This window comes from Notolabrus celidotus, chromosome 9 (assembly GCF_009762535.1).
Source record: "Notolabrus celidotus isolate fNotCel1 chromosome 9, fNotCel1.pri, whole genome shotgun sequence".
Classification (NCBI taxonomy): Eukaryota; Metazoa; Chordata; class Actinopteri; order Labriformes; family Labridae; genus Notolabrus; species Notolabrus celidotus.
Window position 1 is genome coordinate 19460475 of NC_048280.1, and position 23727 is coordinate 19484201.

Genomic DNA, 23727 nt, shown 5'->3' on the forward strand with positions numbered 1-23727 from the left:
CATAAAAAAGAGAAACATTTCATCAAAGCTTCAAACTGCCAACATAGGGGTGCCTTTTTTCTGTATGCATAGTCTCAGCCCTAGGCTTATGTACCACACACATGTGTATCCGTGTATCTGTTTTGGGAGGGAAGAGCGTCCACGCCACAAAACTGGTTCTGCAAACATCTTGAGGAGCTGCCATGTTTAGAGCAGAGAAAACTTAACATAATAGGTAGGACTGGTAGGGAAGGTGGAGTGCGGTGAAATGAAAAAGATTTGAATTTCTGGGTCATCACCGGTGATGCTGATGTTGTAATGTATGGCCTTCACTTCAAGCATTCTGTTCTCAATCATCAGAGAACATGCAGCAACACCAGGAAAGTGTGTTTACAGTGTAGTTCCTCATGACACGGATGAATGGTATGAGAAAATATCTTACCAGTCCATGATAGTGCTGTTTTGCAACAGTTAGCAGCAAAAGAAGCTGTCTGCTTCAGATTAAAAATAAGGAGCATATGGAATAAGTCTGTCCAAATACAAAACAAAAAAAGTGACTCATAAGACAAGAATATTTGTGCAAAATAAAGCACATTGGCTGTTAGTAAGCTAAAGAAAGAATGTGAGAAATCAAATTTTGGAAAAGAGAACTCAGCCAAAAGTCTCTCCCTCCAATTACCGTTTTCACATACCGCCAAAATATACAAAGCCAATGAAATCTGAAAGATCACAGAGCAGCTGATTGTGTGAGCCTGTTACAAAACCCTCACAACCATAGAAGGCAGGATGCAAGTTTCAACATGTCAAGGAGGGATTACACCCAGTGTACATACTAGTAGGATATTCTTAGGGCCCAGCAACGACACAATAACCTGTCTTGGTATGTGTCTTTTTTAGTGCGGGCTACATCATGTTCTCTGAGGATGAGGATTTTTTGAGCAGTAACACAGGTCAATTTCAAATCTTGTCTCAGATTAAAATCCTGGTTCCAAAGCATGATGCAATGCGCGAAAAAATCAGGGGTCACCTGTCCTAGCAGAGTCTTCATCTGGACAACAGACGCTACCGCTTCCTAGTCAGCACTGCCTCAGTGACTCATCCAGGCCATGCTGAGTCAAGTGGAGTGACTCTTGATGCTGAAACTCATAAAGTCATATTTACACAGAAAGGGGCCAAAGGGGTACAATTACAAGCTTGTGGACTGCAGGTTTTAGCTGTGTCAAAAACTGATATGAGTGAAAGTCAAATGTGGGTTACCCTCCTTCCAGACTGACTCCTGTCACTGAGGTCAAAAAGCTTGGTTAGTTAATCATGCTGTAATTTGCAGCAGGGTCTAAATACATTCTTGCACCTGGGTGCCACTGAACCCTCTACCAACAAAAGAGCAAGACAGTAAGGCCTCGAAAGCAGTAATTTCATTGCAAGTGACAATTAGTAGACAAGCTTACAGTCAGTATAAAGAGACAACAATTCACAAGCTTTAACGAGCATGGTGACAGCTACAGGGCCATTGCATGAGAGCAGAAAAATATGCCTTACTTCTCCAAAGGACGAAGGAAAAGTTACCTAGAAAAATCTAATTTCGAGCAATGACTGCAGATGATCAAATAAAATAAACGCACAGTAAGATTTGCCGAGAGTGACGTTGCATCCATGGATGGGGATGATCAAATTTGAACTGGAGTAAACCCACCGTCAGTTAGTTACCTAGCAACATGGCAGCACGGTAATGACAAATAGATGGCTGGCAATGCTCAACACATACCTGGACCTGATGCACAGGAGGGATGCACCTCTGGCTTCACCACACTACAGTACTCAGCAAGTCAAAGTTCATCCGCTCGTTGTCCGGGTTTGATGGGGGGGGGGGGGTCACTGTTTCATCTGCAACACGGGTTTCTTTCAGCACGAAGCAGCAGTCGCTAATTTAATAATAAGGCGTGGAAACGATGCCATAATTAAGACGTATGCATCCAAAGTCAGCAAATGATTTCCCCTCCGTCGCCGTTTACTTGGCCCCTCGGCAGAGGAAGGGATGCGGGTGCGACATGTATAGATGACAAGCAGTATAACATGATAAATCCATGAGAGTGTTACAGATCAGCCGCCGTGTTTCTTCCTGTGTTTACAAAATCTGGCCACATTGTTGCGCCCGAGAACCACGCGCTGGATTTCCTCAATCCACTGAAAAGGCCAAAGTATCTATGGCAACGTTAAAATGTCCTTGAATATCCAAGCTGCCCTCGCAGGATCTGGTGGTCGGGCTGGTGCTGGGAGAGGTAATATAACGCCGAAGAGCTCAACACAGCGACTGTCGCTTCCGTCTACAGAACCGGGAAGAGTGAAGAGACACCAGATGAGGAGTACTCGCCATCGTAAGTTGTCACTCCTCAAGTCTGAACCGCTGCAAGACTTCACAGTCCTTTCAGGCACGACACAAAACAGTATCTGGATGCTGCGAGCACAGATAGATTTCCGGTATTCATTTCAAAACAAAAGCCGGGCTGCTGGTAGTCTCGAGCGTCAAATAATTTGGGGTGACAAACATGCGGCCCGCGGGCCAAAACCGTCCCGCCAGAGGTTCGAATCCGGCCCACGGAACAGCTTTGCAGAATGAAAAAATTACAGAGAAGACATTAACTGCAATTTTTCAATAAAAGTAACTACTATTTCAAATTTGTCCTCTGGGGGTCGCATTAAATCATAGTGCACTTTTGTTCCAGGACTTTTTTTCTCAAAGTGAGAAAATAGATGACTTGCTGTTTGCATAATCCGGCTGAGATTCATAAAGACTTTTTAGAGCACTATAAGATGATCCACTAACTACTAACACTAGCACTACACCCCTGCATACAACACTGTCCAGCAAGAAAAACTGTTCATGCTGGAGCTGAGGGCTCCAAAATAGTCAACTTTACCTTCTTCATTATTATGATCTATCTGGGTTTTTTTTTGCTGTAAATAATACACTCTGTGTCAGTTGAATGGGTAACCTGTGTGTTTGGTGTGTTCACAGCAAGTTTAAGGGCTTAAAGAGTAAAATATTCTGCCCACTATGAGACTCATCATGTAAAGAAATACAGTTGTTGCACTTGTACTTTTTTGCAATAAAACAAACGGAAACATTTATAGTTTTCATTATTTATAGGTTATTATGTTGTGATTTTACTGGTCCGGATTTTTTTTGATTTTTCAGATCAACTTGGGCTGTATGTGGGCCCTGAACTGAAATGAGTTTGACGCTCCTGATGTACAGTATGCCTGGCCCTTCTGAAATGTCTGTTCCATTGTAAACACACATTTGCTATATATTAATTCAAATTAAATTGTAGCTTACCTGCTGCTCTCATTGAAGATGCTAGTTTGAAGTTGGTAAATTGAACATTTATGTTTGTTTTTTTGTTTTTTTTTGTTTAGGTACATACATCACGGCAGCACAACCACGTTGGGAACTTTATTCTGAAGAAATAGTCGCTTGATTTCCGGTCTTTGTCTTTCATGTTGGGCTTGACAAAGCTGAGACTCGTATAACTATTTAGCTGAGAGGTTCTGATAGTGTTGCGCCTCCTGCTGGATGAGTGTATGGTCTCAAATTGATAATAAGAATGATAAACATATTTCCCCTAGACATTTGTTGTGTTTCATGAGTTCTAAAGATACAAACCTTTATTTTTATGTATTGCCTTCCATGTTAATAACAGACATAGTTTAAGACTCAGTTTATCCATAATGATTTAAAGACGAATAATACGTGTTTTTATTTAATGAGGCCCATGCCAAAATACTGTATAGCCATCAAATGATACATGACATGGGGGGGCTAAATGTTGAAGACTGAGGGTTTTTTCATATATATATATTGGTACACAAGCATTGGGGCTGAAACAACAACAGAAATCCAAAGCAACATGTCCTTGTAATTGTTCAAGCTGAAGTATCTCAGTTAATAGTACAGATTCTATTTATCATTGAACTATTCAACCAACTATTTTCGCTTCCAGAGCAATGCAGGGAAATTATTACCGTACACCTCGATCATAATTCTGCCACTGATCCAAACCAAACATTCTTGTTAGTGACATTAATAAAAGTGTTAACTGCACATAAGACTGATATTCTTTTTTAAATGATTCAGGTGGCCTTTCTTCCAGTTAACAAGGTTCAGATTTGACCGATTTCTATTTCTAAGTAAATGATACATGTTTTTATTATATCAATTATAATGGATTTAACATTCTAGGAAAATTTGTCGTTTGCAAGATTCCCAAAAGCCCATGGTTAAGGTAATGTTGAACTGAAATGGGACCAGTTTTTATTTTAACGCTCGAGATAAAGCTCCAGTAATTAGTAATGCACCTCCTCCACCGCAATTTCTGAGAGATGTCATTACAGGTCATCAGAGAGATTGTCTTCTCCCTGTGACCTAGTTTCCTGATTTACTAATTATAATCACTGTCTAGAGAGAAGACAGGAAACGTTATGTCAAACTAATTTTTCCCTCTCCATGTGGAAATGGCTTCAAACTTTTTCTAAATAAATGGGTTTTTTTTACACCAAATATTTACAACAATCAATCATCAATCAATCAATCAATCTTTATTTGTATAGCCCCAAATCACAACAAACGTTATCTCAAGACGCTTTTACAAACATAGGAGGTCTAGACCACTCTATGTCAAATTATGAACAGAGACCCAACTTCAAGACAGGGTAAGACTCAGTCTGACCCCACCTTAATCCATCATGAGCATTGCACCTCGCAGTATTTAGCTAGTTACAGTGGCGAGGAAAAACTCCCTTTTAACAGGCAGAAACCTCAGGCAGAACCAGACTCATGTTAGACAGCCAACATGCCTCGACTGAGTTGGGTCTGGAAAGACAGATAGAGGGGAGTAAGAGAGAGAAGTGATAGTGATGAGACGAGTAGTAGAAGCTGTTGCCGCTGGAGTCCAGATCGTCCGCAGCAGGAAGACGTCTACGGCAGCTCAGAGGAATCTACGAGACAATGGAGCTCAGGGACTCCAGAAAGGTCTATGGTTAGTAACTTTAATGGGACAGGCAGAGTTAAAGTAAGTGATGAAGGGGTTGGGGGGAAGGGGGTGAGCTAGGATCCCAGTGTGTCAGTGCGCCAGTTCCCCTGGCAGTCTAGGCCTATAGCAGCATGACAAAAGCTGGTCCAAGCCTGAGCCAGCTCTAACTATAAGCTTTATCAAAAAGGAAAGTTTTAAGCATACTCTTAAAAGTGGAGAGGGTGTCTGCCTCCCGGACCCTGACTGGTAGATGATTCCAAAGGAGAGGGACCTGATAACTGAAGGTTCTACCTCCCATACTACTTTTAGAGATTTTAGGTACAACTAGCAAGCCTGCATGTTGGGAGCGTAGAGTTCTAGAGGGGTAATAGGGCACTATGAGCTCTTTAAGATACGAGGGTGCCTGATTTTTAAGGGCTTTGTAGGTTAAAAGAAGGATTTTAAATTCTATTCTACATTTTATTGGGAGCCAGTGTAGAGAAGCTAACACTGGAGAAATGTGCTCTCTCTTCCTAGTTCTAGTCAATACTCAAGATTTGGCCTTTTTTGTAAGTCCTCAAAAATTAACTAAGATGGTTTACACTGTTAAAGTTATGTACTACTTCCTATAATGGAAACGATAAGGGATAAGGCTAAAATTAAGAGATTTTTTTTTCATCAGCAAGTCCTTATGGAGTGTCATGCAAAGCATACCAATGCAAGAGGTGTTATTTTAATAATGCAATGTATCATGTGATTAATAAAAAACAAACTAATTTCAATATGTTTATTTCATTTTGCAACACATTTTTTTAAATGATTCTATATATTGCATATAGAGCGTCCCCAAAAAACATATCAATCCACTCCTGCAGCATCATAAATGATACACTCATTCAATTAACAGCATGGTCATCATCACATGCAGTTAACTTTGAAAAAATAACACAATTTTTCTCTTTGTTACACCTTTGTACAAAACACATTTCCATGTTACACTTGGAAGAACACACGTATATCAACAAATGGCTGAACTTAGTTGGTTGTATTGTCATATTGCTAGCAAGCAATTAAAGAAAGAAGTCAGAGTTACTTGTAACACCTGTGCATTTCCTAACACACATCTAATTCACGAAAAAAAAGGTAAATTAAATTATTTACAAACTGTAATGAACTGAACCAAATAAAGTGTTAAGCACATCACTTTCACATCTTCATCATTATAGGCATTCAACATCAGATTTATTTTAGGACACACTTTCATTTCAGTTGAATAAGTAAGGACCAGTTGGACGCCAAGATTTGTGGTATTTATTTGATATGGTAAATCATCAAATGAGTGACACATTTCTAAAATGTTATTTGCCTATAAACAAATGTCACAACAATGTAGGTAAGGGCTACAAAAAAATATCACAACATGATAGTGTCTTTCATCATCATACCTGTTATAGTGTTACATGGTAACATATCATTTTACAGAGCCCCCTAAAGGTCACGGCAAGATTTTTTTTTAAGGAAGACTTTTGCGTTCCCTTGCAATAGTTTTGCGTTCCTACATATTTTGTTTTTTTTTACCACCTTTTAGCAAGTTATTGATCCTAGAAGGTCGAATCTATGAATATCTTGCTAACTCTACCCAACTCTGCTGCGCTCGAAGTAGCTGAGCCAAAGTAAAAATATGGCTCAGAAGGGTCGGAAGAGAAAAAAGTTTTATGAGGGAATGCAAAAGTATTGTGAGGGAACGCAAAAGTATTGTGAGGGAAGGCAAAAGTATTGTGAGGGAACACAAAACTGTTGTGAGGGATCGCAAAAGTCTTCCAAAAAAAAATCTTGCCGTGACCCTTAGGGGGCTCCGTATAATTGAATAATTTATCTACGTATTACATTAAAAAACAAGTAACGGGTAAGGGTTATGGGTTAAGGTCAATCTTTTTTAATTATTAATATTCCGAGAAAAAAGTCAGAATTCTGACTTTAATCTCAGAATTATGACTTTTTTCACAGAATTATGACTCTAATCTCAGAATTATGACTTTCATCTCAGAATTATGACTTTAATCTCAGAATTATGACTTTTTTCACAGAATTCTGACTTTAATGTCAGAATTCTGACATTTTTCATAGAACTCTGACTTTAATCTCAGAATTATGACTTTTTTCTCAGAATTATGACTTTAATCTCAGAATTCTGACTTTTTTCACAGAATTATGACTTTAATCTCAGAATTATGACTTTTTTCTCAGAATAATAATAATTTGAAAAAAATTTGACCTTCATTTTTTTTTCTTTCCTGTGGCCCTAATCCTCTTCCGTAAAAAGTAGACTAGGTTTGTACGTGCAACATTTTATTTATGTAGATACCTGTGTTTCATTTGGTGAAGAGCCCTGTGGCGGCAGCAGAGGGTTAAAATCTGTTGTTAATCTGACCATGAAGAAGAACATAGCGAATGTTGATTGGGCAAACGATGACGGGGCGTAGAAGAAGAAGAGCACAAACATGAGCGCACTCTGATGGACATGAAGAAGTCAAGGGAAGTCAAATTTGCTTTGTACCCCGCATGGATTACGCTATATTGGACAGTTGATGTATATTGCAAGTGCTACACTCCTTAAATATACATGTATTGTTGTTTAGACTAAACGTGATCTAGCTTTTTGTTTGCCTGTGTTTATAAAATGTCACGGCTGGTTCCGTTCATCAGCTGTTTGTACAGTGTGTCCATACGAGTCTTATGGAGAAGTTCCCCCAGAATCCCTCCACTGCCCCGGCTGACGCGTGTATTTGTAGCCGGTAAGAAGGACCTGATAGACTTTCCTGTCCTGAATGAAGACGAGCTTGAAGAGCAGTTTGTGAGAGGATCTGGACCTGGAGGACAGGCTACGAACAAAACCAGCAACTGTGTGGTCCTCAAGCATACCCCCAGTGGGATCGTTGTGAAGGTTAATTTAATTTCAGAACTGTGTTCACATCATTGCTGAGAATCTCTCAATACGCATGAAGTAGATATTTGGTGGACGACTACTGCAAATCGAGAGTAATGTTGACATTAATGTCGTGTACTTATGAAACATTAGTTGACATTTCAGTCTCACCTCAAGGTCCATTTAACTGATGAACTGATGCTTTTGATCTTAACAACTGATCTGTTTGATTGTCATGACAATATAAAATTACTTGTTGTCCAGTTTGGCATAGAAGAGTCCCAGTTAATGGAAATGTGTTCTGTACCCAGGTTAAAGTGTGAATTATGAAGACCAAAAGCTCCAAAAGTGAATAAATGACCAAGATGTGGATCATTTATGTTTGGTAACCAAAGTTACTATACGTGTTAATAATTTTGTTTTTTCTTCCCTGCAGTGCCATCAGACCAGATCTGTGGATACAAACAGAAAGCGTGCCCGGGACATCATGAGAGAGAAACTTGATATTCTATATAAAGGAGAACTCAGTGAAGTTCTGGTAAAGAAGAAAGTGGCTGAACTGAGGAAACAGGACAAGAGGAGGAAGGTCAATGAGAATCTGGAGAGAAAAAGGCAATTTAAAGGAACACTGGCTGCAGCCTCTGAACCTGGAAATGAAACAGTTTGAAATGTTCAAAATGAAGGCACGATGACTAGACTGAAACTTTTCTTGATGCCTGCAAAGACAGAAAAACAAATCTTGGAAAGTCCATCAAAAGGGATCAAAAGGAATCAGAATTAATTTGTAAAACATATGTTGTGAAAAGACGAAATACAAATTTTCACCACATTATATTAGACAAAGCAGGAGATTTAGAAAATAAAAAATGATGAAAAGGTGATATATTGAGCATTTTTCTATTCCTTATGATGTGCTTTTACAAAAAAATTATTTGGTCAATCGTTTGGGTCAATGTCGAGGTTGGGGTCAGAGCTCTTAGACCTGGCCGGGTGTTCTAATTAGGGCACTTGCTACAGCAAGCATGGTACTGTACTGGCCCACAGGACACCCCCTGCTTCATTTGGCTTACGTTTTCACAGATAGTTTAAAAAGTGGTGCTTTTTTACGTATTTCCCTTTAATCAATATCTGTGTTTAAGTAACAAACATGACACTTGTGCTCCTCCAAATTGGATAACACCTACCCAATCCACAGTGCAAAGTGTCCTGTATACCTGTAATTTAAACATATTAATTATTATAATGTCATAATGTTCCAAACACAAACTTTCATGTCTACGCAGATGATACAGTTATTTACTGCTCTGCTCCAACACAGCATCAGGCTCTCTGTCACCTACGGGAAGCTTTCAACACTGTGCAGGACACCTTTCATGAGTTAAAATTGTTATTGAATCCTGATAAAACAAAACCCATGGTGTTTACAAATTCAAAGACAAAGCCATCAAACCTGCCTTCTATTACCACATCTCAGGGTGATGTGATTGAGCCTGTATCATCTTATAAATACCTGGGATTCATAATTGATGAGTCACTATCCTTTAAGCTTCACATTCAACAGCTTGTTAAGAAGTTGAAGGTGAGGTTGGGTTTCTATTTCAGAAACGAGTCATGTTTTTCTTTTGCCGCAAAGAATAACCTTGTTGATGCTATCTTCATGCCTTTGATTGATTATGGTGATGTTTTATATATGCATGCATCCACTCATTGCCTTCACGCTCTGGACACCGTTTTTCATGGAGCTCTGAGGTTCATTACAGGTTTTAAATTTCTAACCCATCACTGCTGCCTGTATGCTCGAGTTGGCTGGACTGCATTGTCTACCTGTAGACTACATCACTGGCATGTCCTTGTTTATAAGGCACTTCTTAACTTGCTTCTCTCATATTTGGGTTTGAGTCATAGACTGTATAAAATATGGACATAGGATTCGTGACGTCACCCATCTGTTTCTGAAGTGCCGTTTTGAGGCCAATCGCCGATGGTAGCCATATTGCTGCTGTCGAGTGATTGTGGCGTAAAGAGGCGGGCTTTGAGCCTCCTAGCCAACAGCTACAGTGTTCCTGCAGTCAGCTGTGCCTCTAATTGGAGGACTCGTAATCTCAATATCCTCGAAATTGCTGCTTTAGAAAAAAATTCACCCCCCATACAGTGTGTGCCGAACGAGAAATTAGCTATCCAGACTACACTCGTCTTTTGTACCAGGCTGTAAACATGTTTATTTCTGCTGTAAAGATTGTCTTTTTTGAAATGGTGTGTATGTGGTTTCCAGTACTTCCGGAGCCAGCCTCAAGCGGATCCTCGATGAACTGCAGTTTTTAACACTTCCGCATTGGACTTATATTTTTAGACCGGAGGTTGCTGCTTGGTTTAAGTGAGCTTGTCTCTTCAAATATTTTTAAATGCAGACTGAAGGCTCTTGAGGAAGATGCTTCAGTTTGTAGATGCTTGACTGATGCCTTGTTTTCTGAAACCCATGTTTGTCTGTAACATTTCTGGAATGTGCTGCTGCTGATCTTGGCCAGGACACAATTGAAAAAGAGATTTTTAATCTCCATATGGTTTTCTCCTGGTTAAATAAAAAAGATTTTAAAAAAGTATAGCCTTTATTTGGTTCGACGAATGCCACTGAGTTCAAGATCTCTCTTGCAAAGTGGACAATACAGCACAGTGATTGAAGTGGATGCTTGTTTTCCTGAGAGGTCAGCTGGAGCACACCAATTCTGTGACAGCGAGATCTGCGGCCAACAAGAGAGTTAATTTCATGCTCATGCCCCGCCCACTTAGCTGCGGCAGCCAATGAGAGGAGCGGAAGGGTTTTTAAATCCATCACGCTCTCCACTGTTCAGTTGAGTGGTCTCATGTTTGTCTTTGCAGAACCTGTAAACGAAGCAAAACGAGGAATTTAATACACTCCTCGTCCACCTTGGATGTTATTCTGGGAACTGACATGGCAAAAGGTACATTTTCGCACGTGTTGCATTTTCGTTGAATATTGCTCGAGTAACTTATTGTGTGTGTGAGAGCTAGCAGCTAATGCTAAGCTGGGTAAATGAAGGAGCAAAGGGCTTTAATAGATGTAACACATGTTTACTAATAAAACTCACCGGTTGTTGGTGGTTTCTGAATAATGTGTAAACTACATAACGGTGCTTGCATTCATTTGTATCCATGTTTATGAAGGAAAGAAACATGTTATGAGAAACGACAAACAGCCTGGGGACGGTTCTGAAAATAAAGTCAGCCTGCTGAAGGAGACAAAAGAAAACAAACCAGCAACTAACAAGGTAAGTTTGGCTTTTTGGCATCATACTTTAGATTCTTGCAAATTAAAACAAGAAGGAGAGGAGCTTTCGTCAAAGTATGTAAATTCATCATCTGAAAGAATGAAGCAGCTGGTAGCAGCTTTCATACAGTGACCTCAACCCCACTGCAGAATACTGTAAAGTGTCTAATAAGATGTACAAATTTTTAAAGTATAACTCAACATAATTTTGCTAAAACTTTGGATTTAAAAAACATAGAGAAGGTAATTTATGAGCAGCACATAAACCTACACAATGTTTTTTGTATCTAAAAATTATCTATTCAGCACCAGTTTGATTCCTCAATGCTATTTTAAATTACTATAGTATCCAGTTATTCTGGCACAAACACTACCATGTTAAAAAATGATACTGTTCCCATGGAGATGTTTACCAGTCCAATTTAGAGTTGGCAGTAAAGTCTTCATCAGTCTGTTCACTGTGTTTTCTCTTGGATTCGATGTGCTTATTTTGGGAAACCAACTGTTTTTATTTTTGCCTGCAAAATGCGGTACAAAGAGTATCTCTGAACTCTGAATATGAAGCATCTTGAATTCACATGATGTTGTGTGTGGGTTGAAGCAGGATGAGATATTTCATGCAGTACTAGGCACCAGCTACAGGACTTTGCACATTGCAACTTCAAAATGACATTTAATTCAATGCCGTATATATTCCTTTAACTGAGGTGGACAATTATTTCTGCAGGATTGTGTAGGTCCATTTCAGTCAGTTTCCCAGAATTCAAGGAGTCAGGGAAAACCCAGATCCCCACTGAGCGACAGTTCAAGCATGCTGATCCAGGAGGGAAATGAATCTGATGCAACTACTGACATGTCAAAACTGAAAAAAGGTAAGTTTATTTTATTTTTAAATATTTTTAAAGTGTTTGTTTGTTTTTTGTATCTATCAAATGTCACCCCTAGATCTTTTTTCTTTTCTTTTCTGAAATCACAAAAAATGTCTGTGTCTAGCTTATCACATAACTCTAACTTTCATTTTTATTATTTGTTTCTTCTTCATTTAGACATCCCTCAAGAAACAAAATCTGAGAGTTGTACGCTCAAAGAGCAAAAGCCGGAAACAGCTTTGCACTGTCATGGAATCAGAGAACCAGTCACTGATCAGCTGGAGCAAAAAAAGCCCACTGTTCAAATTAATGCCAGATCTGCAGCAGATGTCAAAGTTTCAGCATCCAAACCTCGGAGCAGAGCAGGTCGCAAACCCGGAGCAAAAAAGTGAGCGTACAAAGCCTCCATGCTTCTAACACGTTGAGCCGAGATGCAGAAAGTTGCACACTTCTGATTCTTAAAAACTTACTGATGATCTCTCCTTTTTCAGGACAGAGAATAAAGCTCCCCAAAACAGAAAGGTCACAGACTACTTTCCCATCAGAAGAAGTAACAGAAAGACGAAGGCAGAGTTAAAGGTCTGAATGAAAATTTCTTCTTGTGTTGCTTTTAACAGTGAATGTGAGAGACAGACATTCAAGATATGTATATATTCATGTTTTTCCTGATATTATTGCTAATTATTTTATTTTTCTGAGTGAAAGCATTTCTATGAGTAGTGTGCACCTCTGAGTTTGACCCACTTACTTAAACTGTTGACAGGATGAAGAACACAGACACATTGATGACCTGATAAAGAAAGGCATTGAGGAAGGAATGCAGGTAATATTTTACAGTCGGAGAACATTTCCTGCCTTATTTCACGCTGTATTTTCATAACTGTCTCACACTTTCAGTGCCTTTAATCATTCATATTACAAAACTGACAATTGTTGATATGCAATGGGCTTGTCCTTGATCAAGCAACAGAGTAGAATATTTTGTTTTTTCTCTCATACATATATATTCAGTGTAATTTCATCCGCTAGTGGTGATTAATTTATAGTCACAAATTTTGACAAAAAATCATTGATCACAGTGGAATTTGTTGTATAATTAAACTGCTCTATGGTGACAGGTCAAAAACATAGAAGGAAAAGGGAGAGGCATATTTGCTATCGATGGCTTCAAGAAAGGAGAGTTTGTGGTGGAGTATCATGGAGACCTGCTGGAACTAGAAGAGGCTAAAATAAGAGAGGGGCAGTACGCTCAGGATCCCCAAACAGGCTGTTACATGTACTACTTCCAGTACCAAACTAAAACCTACTGGTAAGTCCAACTCTCACCTCAATTTAAATTTTATTTTTTTACATTTTCTTAATTGTGAATCATTAAATGTGACCGTACACCATGTGTAAGCACAAGCTTACACATGAAGAAATAATAATGTGCAGTAAGTAGTGAGTTAATTTAAGTGGCCAAGTGGTTGCAAAACACACCTTCAAATCCATGTTTCCCATTTTTTTGACTACCCTCTGCCAAATGAAGGACCAAAAAAACAAATCCAACATTTGTATTGATTTTGAGTGTAAAAATGCTGTGGTTGGTTAATCCTGCCTCCTTTTATTATGAAATGCCTGCATTAATTTGAGTTATCCTGATTTGCGCTGCAGGACATGTTTTTCTTTATTGAAATTAATTGTTCTTGTCATTCTTATGAAAAATATGCCATTGGTTTCAAATGCATTTCAGTAGAAAATATATATTTATATTTTATTTTGTTGAATGTTAATTCTACCGTGGATTCCTAGGTTGTGTATTTGTGACACTTAAATCTCTGTTTGTTTACTTCAAACAGTGTGGACGCTACAAAGGAAACAAGTCGTCTTGGAAGACTGATCAACCACAGTAAAACTGGAAACCTTCAGACTAGGCTTCACCCCATCGATGGGACCCCTCATCTGATCTTGGTGGCCTCCAGGGACATTGAAGCAGAGGAGGAGCTGCTGTATGACTACGGTGATCGGAGCAAATCTTCAATCTTGGCTCACCCTTGGCTTAAATACTGAATTTTCACCTCGAGTGCTCATACATCAGATGAATTGGTGATTTCTGCTTTGTGTAAAAGACACTATAGATGAGGAGCCCTTGATGTGCTTTTTTATTAAAAGAAATGTTTTTGTTTAAAACAAAGCTAAAACTTCAGCTCCAAGAAAAGTGTATTTCTACAAAGGTTGATTTTATTGTGCTTTTATATATCTTTTTTTATGATGGAATTGTAGCAACTGATGCAAGCTTGAACAGTATTTCTGATTGATAAGTTGTGTGATGAATATAGTTCACAATTCACTTTCACTATTTGTAAATTATTCAATGTGCTATAAATTGAGGAATAAACCATGCTGAGTTTTCTCTCCAGTTGTTGTTGTTGTTAATGGTGCGGACAATGTAAAAGCTGGGCCTTCTGTGGGAGCATTTCGTCTTCTAGTTCACTCCAGACAATGTGGAAGCACACAGGAAACATGGAGCAAAGGGTGAATAATATGTAACAAAGGACCTTTGTGGAAACTGAGCAGAGGATGTTGTGGTATCTGTGGTAAACCTTTGAACCGTAGACTACAGGAGCTTGCCATTTTTAGATGATTACAAAGGGCTGTACGTGGAAATAATAAATAATAAAAGTAATTTAAGCAACACTGTCACAAAGTGAGATCATTTTGGTCAAGGTTGTCAACTTCATGCCTATTGTATGCTAGAATCAAACATGATGCTGGTTAATTCAAGAAAAATCCACTCAATTTGTTTTGCTCTGAAACACATTAAGACTAGAATAAAGTGTATATTAAAAAATAACTGCTGTTAGTTATTTGCTTAAAATCAGAACATATCTAACCTTTTACCAATCTGTGTTGACTGATGCTGTAGTTTGTGGCTAAATTTAATGCACAGTAAAGGTACAATCAAATTTTGTAACATTTTATTGTTTAGAATTCTGGGGGATGGGGCCTTTACTTGTTACATGATGAATAATATGTAGACCTTTGAACACTAATTTTGATGTATAAAGTACAAAAAAAAATTAAGCCTTCAAGACAATAAATAACTTCATTTTGAGTCAAAGCATTCACCATAGTGTCTGATGCTAGTTCACTTGTTACATAATACTTTCCAGTTTTCATTTGATTTCTTCAACAAACCTTCCTTTGAAAATATATATACCTGCTACAAATTTATATTACCATAAACCAACTTAGGTTTAATTTCCAGTACAAAATACGGTGCTTGTTAGATTGACAAATACACATTGTAAAAATAGTCTATGTAAAAGTGGTTAAATAAGCGCAAAGGTGTGATGACAAATCCTGTTTGGCTTCTTCTTGGTCCATTCTCTCCATTCTATTTTCCTTATTTTCGCCTAAATGAAAACCTGAAAAGCAGAAAAGGTTCAGAGTTGGTCATGGTTTGGGAACATAAATGTGAAACATCCAAGTAAAACCGCCCTGTTAAAAGCAACATTGAGTCATGAAGTCTGTAATTACTGACAGCAGCAGCAGCACTTTAGCAGACTCACTGCTCCTTTCCTACTTCTCCTTCTTTTTCTCGGTCAGCTCTCACACAAACATCCTCAGCATCAGCATGAATTCATTTGGTCACAAGTATATCATTAGGAGACAGCAGACGGACTGTGAGAACAGTCTTCCTGCCAGCTTACTTCAACATCATGTGGTTGCTGCTGAACTTTTACTTGAAACCTTTCCATCTGAGGTGTATGGCTTATAATGGCATCTAGAAATAACGTTTAACAATTTTACACTACTTCTTTGTAGTCTGAGCTCTCATGCTATTTTCAGGACATAATTCTAGCCTGTTCACTCACAGTTTGCCTATAGTTGTCTTCTCCTCTTTTGCATCATTTAGCATGGCTGGACTGCTATCTGTAGCTTCTGGTGTGTTCAGATCCACCTCCACCATGGCTGGTTCACCCTGTGGCAGAATCCCACTGCAGAAGAAAGAGAGAAGGGCTTTTATCAAAACAGCTATAAAATAATAGATATATTTCAAAATGAAGCTGGTTAACAGGATGAATTGATATTTGAAACTTCAACACTAGATTCAGTGTTATCAAAAATATGAATGCAGCAATAAAATGGGGCCAGAATTTCAGCTTTAACAGGTCAGCCCATGATATTTCTGCAATATTATAATTCTAATTCTGTATTATTCAATTCAAATAGCTAAATTATCAATTAAACAATATGATTGACATATATTCTTATACAAAGACCCTTTTTGCACATTTGATTCTGTCTTGCTTGTTTTTATTTCTGTGCCTGTGAAGCACTTTGTAACCAAGTGATTATAAATACATTTTGACTTACTTACTTACTTACTTACTTACTTACTTACTTACTTACTTACTTACCTACCATGTGATCCTGTTTAAATCAATGCAGACATCCGTAATATTTGACACGAGAGTTGTTCCAATACCTACATCAGTATGAAAATGCTTCCTAACAGCCTAGGATACAGAGTTAGTAACGCTAAGTATCCCAATCTATGCAAACATTGGGTATCTTTTTTATAATGGCTTTCACTTGAAACTACTATCTAATATGTCAATAACAGCTGATTGCAGGTAAATAATCACATCAATGAGAACAACAACAATGTGGTGATAGGTAGGCTATGCAATGAACAAGTTAGAATAAGTAAAAACATTGGAATCTGAAAATATTTTACTTTAAAAATTACCACTATGCAAGTCCTCAGTTCAAGTGGAAGCACTAGTGTTGTCATACAGGGATTAAAGTGAAGGCCTACAGCTGTTTGAAACACATAAGTAAATTTTGTCATGCACTGCTAGTCAAATAAGTATTCAAATGACTAACAAATTCAGTTATTTGAATCTATGTCATATGTGAAAATAACACGGGGGCATCGTTATGGAATACTGGTGTCCACTTCAGGGTATCAAGATTTCTGGCTCTCACAGACCTGTAACTTCTTCTTTAAGAAGCTCTTCTGTCCTCCACTCGTTACCTGTATTAATGGCACCTGTTTGAACTCGTTATCTGTATAAAAGACACCTGTCCACAGCCTCAAACAGTCAGACTCCAAACTCAACCATGGCCAAGACCAAAGAGCTGTCGAAGGACACCAGGAAGAAAATTGTGGACCTGCACCAGGCTGGGAAGAGTGAATCTACAATAGGCAAGCAAGTTGGTGGGAATAAATCAACTGTGGGAGCAATTGTAAGAAAATGGAAGACATACAAGACCATTGATAATCTCCCTCGATCTGGGGCCCCACGCAAGATCTCATCCCGTGGGGTCATAATGATCATGAGAACGGTGAGCAAAAATCCCAGAACTACACGGAGGGACCTGATAAATGACCTGCAGAGAGCTGGGACCAAAGTAACAAAGGCTACAATCAGTAACACACTACGCCGAGAGGGACCCAAATCCTGCAGCGCCAGGCGTGTCCCCCTGCTTAAGCCAGTACATATCCAGGTCTGTCTGAAGTTTGCCAGAGAGCATATGGATGATCCAGAAGAGGATTTGGGAGAATATCATGTGGTCAGATGAAACCAAAATAAAACTTTTTGTTAAAAACTCAACTTGTCGTGTTTGGAGGAAGAAGAATGCTGAGTTGCATCCCAAGAACACCATACCTACTGTGAAGCATGGGGGTGGAAACCTCATGCTTTGGGGCTGTTTTTCTGCAAAGGGGACAGGATGACTGATCCATGTTAAGGGAAGAGAGAACTGGGCCATGTATTGTGAGATTTTAAGCCAAAACCTCCTTCCATCACTGAGAGCATTGAAGATGGAACGTGGATGGGTCTTCCAGCATGACAATGATCCCAAACACACCGCTCGGGCAACGAAGGAGTGGCTCCGTAAAAAGCATTTCAAGGTTCTGGAGTGGCCTAGCCAGTCTCCAGACCTCAACCCCATAGAAAATTTGTGGAGGGAGTTGAAAGTCCATGTTGCCCAGCGACAGCCCCAAAACATCACTGCTCTAGAGGAGATCTGCATGGAGGAATGGGCCAAAATACCAGCTACAGTGTGTGCAAACCTGGTGAAGACTTACAGGAAACGTTTGACCTCTGCCATTGCCAACAAAGGTTCTGTTACAGTATTGAGTCAAACTTTTGTTATTGACCAAATACTTATTTTCTACCATAATTTACAAATAAATTCTTTAAAAATCCTACAATGTGATTTCCTGGATTTTTTTTCTCATTTTGTCTCTCATAGTTGAAGTGTACCTCTTGTAGAACTTGCAAAATCAGTGGCTTACTAAATACTTTTTTGCCCCACTGTATGCATGATAGTTTTTGAGAGAGGTCGATACTGCTCTATACAGCAACTTGTGCAGAAAGCATTGCATTGTTAATGTTCTGTTTTCCTGGTTTGTGAGAGAGGTATTGATTTAAATATTTTAATTATTTAGATTTTTTAATTATTTATTTTATTTTTATTGTTTTTATTACTATTGTTGCATATTGTGTTGTTAACCTTAGGATTGTGGGGTGCGTTTGGGGTTGGGGCTGGGGGTGGGATCTTTTTCTTAATTTATTCTATTTCAAGTTGTTTTTCTTGTACAGCACTTTGTGTTAAAATATCATTATATGAAAAGCGCTTTATAAATAAAGTCTGATTGATTGATTGATTGAAATATGGTTGTTTTTGAAGCTGTAGTAGGTGGATATTAGATAGCAGATGAGTCTTTTTTTTTTTTTTTTTACTCCCAATGTCCTCCTTGTGTAGTGTATGTTAAACATCACTCCCCATCTCGCCACCTCATATCATCAGATGCCAATCTCCTGTCCCCTATATCCTAACGTGTTCGTCGGGAGGTAAAACCAAAGTAACATCAGAAGACGTAAATCAGCCGCGGAGCAAAGTGACAGTCACGTTTTCATTGTTTCTAACGCTGTGCAGAGTCACTGAGTGTCATAATACTTTTAATAAAGACTTCTGCACGGCGCACACAGAGCGCAGAGACATGGTCCCGGCTGCCTCACACATTCCCATCACATCTTCCTCACCTGCATGTGTTTACTGTGTTAATGAGAAAAGTGTGGAGCAAAGCCATGCCCGGTTGGCCGACAGACTCCAGACTGATGTGGAGGAAGTCAGACGTCAGCTTCAGGCAAAACTCAACACAGAACTGAAGCTGACCACCCAAAATGAGACCTTGAAGCAGGAGATTGAGAACCTGCAGAAAGAAGCCCTCAACAAAGAGGTGTTAAATGGAGAGCAGCAGGAAAAAATGACAAGTCAGCTGCAAGAAAAGTCCAGCAGCTGCCTTGAGCTGGCCTCCAATTTAAAACACCAGGAGGAGGTCAGTCAGGCTCTGCAGGAAGACGTGGAGGAGCTCCAAATACAAAATGAAGATCAAGTGTGTGTGAAGAACGAAGATCCCTCACTTCCAATAGACGTAGGCATATGCTCGTTATAGAGGCAGAGAGAAATTGGCGACGCAGTTGGTGAGAGGGAGAACTGAAGTATTTTAATGCCTTTTACAAATTGCATTGAATAACAACATATTAACAGACCTGCGTCACCATCATCACCAAAATCTGCATATTCTATTTGTATGTGTGTGTCTGTGTTGAGCCGTTTCCAATAAGCTGTAATTAAAAGATGAAAGCTTGTCTTAAAGTTCATCAAATATTTAATGAGCTTTGTCTCACTGTCACATTTCTCCAAAGTGTAGAGGAAACACACAGGCCGTATCCAGTGGCGTAGAATAGGTTGTTTGCACATGACGTCATTTCCGTTGTGTGGCAGTGGCGCGAAATGCAGATGGGGGTCAGGAAGTGATTTGCAGCAGTCTGCGCAGACCGGCGCAGACACATAAACACAAGAAAAATGCATAGGTTTGCGTTTTTTACGGTTTCCCTTAACCAATAAAACAGAGAGAAGTCAACAAGTGTTTATCGTGTCCAAAAGCCTCAAAGGCGAAAATGCAAAAAACTCTCTGAAAAACGGGCAAACAGTGGATAGCAAACCTTCTTTTATGGTCAGGAGGAGCAGAGTCGGATTAGCCCGTGTGTGTGGTGACCACTTTGTCCAGGGTAAGTTAAAGTAATGTATGTATGCTGTGTATATGTCTATGTGTAAGTAAACTCCCATTGACTGGGCCGTTTAGAGTGGTTAAACTGCGCTAAGTAAACAAACGTTAGTGTTGATAGCATTGTGGCTAGGAGGACAATTCATATGGAAATGAATTGAAAAATACTCACCCTGGCGAAAACCTAACAACAGTCGTTGTTGAACACCTTGATACCCAGGTCGTGGACCCAACCACTCAAGGAAATTGTGAGCCTCGAGGCTTTTGAATTCCTTCATTTGCTCTATGGTGTAAAATGAAGTCTGGAGGACGAGGTAGTTAGTGATGTCAACGGCTAATAAAACTTGGGTCAGTTAAAAAATCCGAAGTTCTCATGAGCGGAGGATCTCTTCTGACATAATCCATAATTGTTTTCGGTATTGCTGTCTTATTACGTTGTCTTGAGCAGCACAGTACGGGCTTTCCTCGGTTGCGTCCATTCTGAAATTTACTTCCTGACCCCCATTTGAATTCCACACGTCACTGCCATGACGTTATTGCAAACAACCTATTGTGTATGGACCGTAGGGACGTGTCCCTACCAATCTCAAACGATGGCGGAAATGTCCCCACCAATTTTAAGGTTGAATGGGAAAAAAAATGCGCTTCATGCAACACATAAAAGGTTAAAGCCTTTCCCACTTCTGCACCGCCTCCCAAATATGTCTTTGAGGCCGGTCTGTTTTTGGTTGGCTTAGCTCCCTAGGCCAGTGATTCCCAAACTGTGGGGCAGCGCAAAGGTACGACACTTCAGGAGGGCAGAGCCACGCTCATCAAACAGAAGCAGAGCTCTGCAGCTCGCGCTGCAGGTATCTTAATCTTTTACCACAGTTCTACCTGCTTCAAAGTGTGTTAACAGTCAGTTTTCTAAATTCCAAAACGAGTAGGATTGAGGGCTGTAGCTGTGACTTGAGGCAAGATGAAGAAGTGTAAATAATATAACCCCCGAAGGCCACCGCTTATAAGTGAAGCTACTTCAATGATTAACATTTCATTTCCGCAAAATATTTCACAATAAAAGTCCCCTCATGTTCCGTATTCACAAAAACATTACTTTGAAATGGCTATAACAGGAAGCAGCATGTTGTCAGGTAGGGATGCACCTATCCGATCCTGGTATCGGATATCGGCTAGATCAGGCTAAAAAAGCTAGATCGGATATCGGTGACAAAGGGCCGATATATAGTGCCGATCCATATGGCAGATCTAGTCTTCTCAGTTCTATGCTTTTCTGTGTTTACAACACCCATGTGCGTCTCCTAAGTCATCAGCTCCAGCTGGTCTGTGCATTTTTGCCGGTGGAGCATGATGGAAGATAACTACAGAGACTCTGCAGTTAAGGTGCATGTGGCGCTTCTTTTCCTAACAACACCGCTGGAAACTTGCAACATGTGCAGTGGTAATGTTTTGAGGGATGGCAGTCGCGCTGAAAAATATAATGGGAGCCCAAAGGAGGAAGTTTACGTCAGCTGTAGCCTACTGCAAAGAAGGAAGAAACCTTCTATTAATGGATTCAAAGTGTGAAAACACGGACAGGTTATTGGATTAATTGTTCCGGATCCTTGAAATTTCCAGCCTCTGGTTTAGCACTTGGAACCCAGGTTCATTTCATCATCAAGTCAGAAAAGCCTGAAGTTGCCAAAACATGATTCTATCCTCACATTAAGAAATAGAGATTGTAAAGAAATAAATACCGGGATCGGATCAGCTAGTATCGGTATCGGTAGATACCAAAGCCCAGGTATCGATATCGGTAATGGGAACTAAAAAGTAGGATCAGTGCATCCCTATTGTCAGGTGTAGTAACCATTTTATACAGTCTATGGTAATAACTTGACGCTGTGAATAAAGTACCTGTAGATGTCTAAATTAAGTTGCAATGCAGACTTGTTTGATGGGGCTCACAGTAAGTGAACATATTTTCACATGAGGGCCCCCCCTCCCAACCACCGAGTCCAAGCACCGCACCTTAGGGGACAGATCCTTTGCCACAGCTGCCCTGGCTCTCTGGAACTCTCTCCCTCCGCACATCCGCAACTCTGACTATCTTTAATCATTCAAAAAACACCTCAAGACCCTCCTGTTCAAAAAAGCATACAACCCCCGCCCCACCTCTGTCCTTGTTTTGTTTTATTTACCTGTTTTATTTTTACTTTTACTATGTGAAGCGACTTTGAGTATTAAGAAAAGTGCTATATAAATCCTATGAATTATTATGTATTATTATTATAAGGTGGACAACACATTACTTAACAATATAATGGACTATCAGAAAAAAAGTATTATGATTTAAAGCCCTGTCTGCTTCCTATATTTAATTTGAAGGGGACAAATAGCCTACTTACTAATAACATATGCACTGTTGGAAAATAGGTTACATGATTTTGTGCCATGACCTCCTCGTGCATGGACATAGAGCGTGAGAAAACATTACGCACAATATAATGTGTTACAGAAAAGGCTCACGTGATTGTGACTGAAACTTTTATAGCAGTCCTAAAGTTAGTTGCTCAGCTTCTCACCTCTTGTACAGCTGCAGCTCCTCCTGGGCCACCATGAGCTGCGCCTTCAGCTGGTTCCTCTCCTGCAGAACCTCCTTTAGCTCCTGCATGGTGAAGCGCGGTCTGTTGGGGTCTGTCAGGTCCACCACCAGCTGGTTTGGTCCCGCTGTTTGCTTTGATTAGCAGGCATAGGCATAAAAAAACATTTTTATTATACTGTCCTCATTTGTCTGCTAGTTATTGAACTGTACATACACACTCACCGTGGCCTGTCCAGAAGAGCTCTCATTTATGATCCTGTCCAGTTCACTCTTCAAGTTGTCCCGCTCCATTTTCAGCTCCTCCAGAGACAAGTTGTATTTGTTGACCAAAGTCTCGAACATTTCTAAAACGCGGACTATCCTGAACTGTAAATCCGACACTTCTTCGCCCGTGCTGCTGATTTTCAACAAGTCTCTCCCGATCACATATGAGATGTCGTAAACATCCTCTACTGTCAGCTCGAACGCGTCCTTCTCGAAAGCCAGAGCGGGCGACGACTCTTCACCAAACTCCATGATGCAAAGATTCCTCTCCTACAAACACCCGAACAAAGTTACTTTTTCTCCTCTCAGCGTAAAACATACATGCCATTAAAGGCGCCTCGTTTCTTATTGTCTCCGGTTTCACACTTTTACAGTCAGAAGGTAAGTAACTTCCAGGGCAGCAGTACTTCCCCCATCACTCACCCACCAATAACGTGACTGTGTGGACAGCAGAGGAGGGCAAAGTATCCTAGCGACAGGTGAGTACAAAGATCGTCTACACATCAAGATGATTCACTCAACACTGACGGGTTTTGTGCTTTGCACATTACAGAATGCATGTCTACCTCAAGTTGCGAATGAGAGACAGCTCTGTTTTTATCTTGTCAGAATCAGGTGAGGAGGCACGTGATCTTATTGTCATCATTTTGGTGGTTTCCATATGTAATTCTGATCTATTTATTTCCATTTTTACAGTTGAATGACCAGTGGTGGACAGTAACAAAGTAAATTTACTTGAGCACAG

General features: G+C 39.7%; 3 protein-coding genes and 1 long non-coding RNA gene across 7 annotated transcripts in view; 2 read left to right on the forward strand and 2 right to left on the reverse strand.

Moving 5' to 3' along the window:
* Positions 1–2554, reverse strand: part of LOC117818590 (membrane-associated phosphatidylinositol transfer protein 2-like) — a 45189-nt gene extending 42635 nt beyond the window's left edge. For 2 of the 4 annotated variants that reach the window (XM_034691535.1, XM_034691537.1), the window contains exon 1: positions 1745–2554. The gene's annotated coding sequence lies outside the window, so the exon portion shown is untranslated. The remainder of the gene's footprint in view (positions 1–1744) is intronic. The other 2 variants (XM_034691539.1, XM_034691540.1) reach the window with 1 other exon arrangement.
* LOC117818593 lies at positions 1719–3607 on the forward strand. Its single transcript, XR_004632376.1, has 3 exons — positions 1719–2354; positions 3176–3256; positions 3397–3607. It is a non-coding gene; the product is annotated as an uncharacterized LOC117818593 (long non-coding RNA).
* Positions 3608–7476: 3869 nt separating this feature from the next.
* kmt5ab (lysine methyltransferase 5Ab) lies at positions 7477–14467 on the forward strand. The gene is made up of 9 exons (XM_034691395.1): positions 7477–7932; positions 8351–10874; positions 11098–11201; positions 11928–12072; positions 12247–12457; positions 12561–12648; positions 12833–12892; positions 13188–13378; positions 13908–14467. Exons 2-9 carry the CDS (start codon positions 10865–10867, stop codon positions 14116–14118), a joined length of 1020 nt encoding a protein of 339 aa, XP_034547286.1. The 5' UTR covers positions 7477–7932; positions 8351–10864; the 3' UTR covers positions 14119–14467.
* A 544-nt stretch (positions 14468–15011) lies between these two features.
* rilpl2 (Rab interacting lysosomal protein-like 2) lies at positions 15012–23457 on the reverse strand. Its single transcript, XM_034691396.1, has 4 exons — positions 22941–23457; positions 22699–22850; positions 15927–16049; positions 15012–15476 (listed from the first exon to the last, which is right to left on the reverse strand). Exons 1-4 carry the CDS (start codon positions 23232–23234, stop codon positions 15455–15457), a joined length of 591 nt encoding a protein of 196 aa, XP_034547287.1. The 5' UTR covers positions 23235–23457; the 3' UTR covers positions 15012–15454.
* Between the last annotated feature and the right edge of the window lie 270 nt (positions 23458–23727).

Coding starts and splice junctions, on each gene's coding strand:
- kmt5ab (XM_034691395.1), top strand. Junction 12,073..12,246: donor CATGTCAAAACTGAAAAAAG/GTAAGTTTATTT, acceptor TTCTTCATTTAG/ACATCCCTCAAGAAACAAAA. Junction 12,649..12,832: donor AGACGAAGGCAGAGTTAAAG/GTCTGAATGAAA, acceptor AACTGTTGACAG/GATGAAGAACACAGACACAT.
- rilpl2 (XM_034691396.1), bottom strand. CDS start 23,234: ATGGAGTTTGGTGAAGAGTCGTCGCCCGCTCTGGCTTTCGAGAAGGAC. Junction 16,050..22,698: donor GAGCTGCAGCTGTACAAGAG/GTGAGAAGCTGA, acceptor TTTCTTCTGCAG/TGGGATTCTGCCACAGGGTG. Junction 15,477..15,926: donor AAGACAACTATAGGCAAACT/GTGAGTGAACAG, acceptor TCTGCTTTTCAG/GTTTTCATTTAGGCGAAAAT.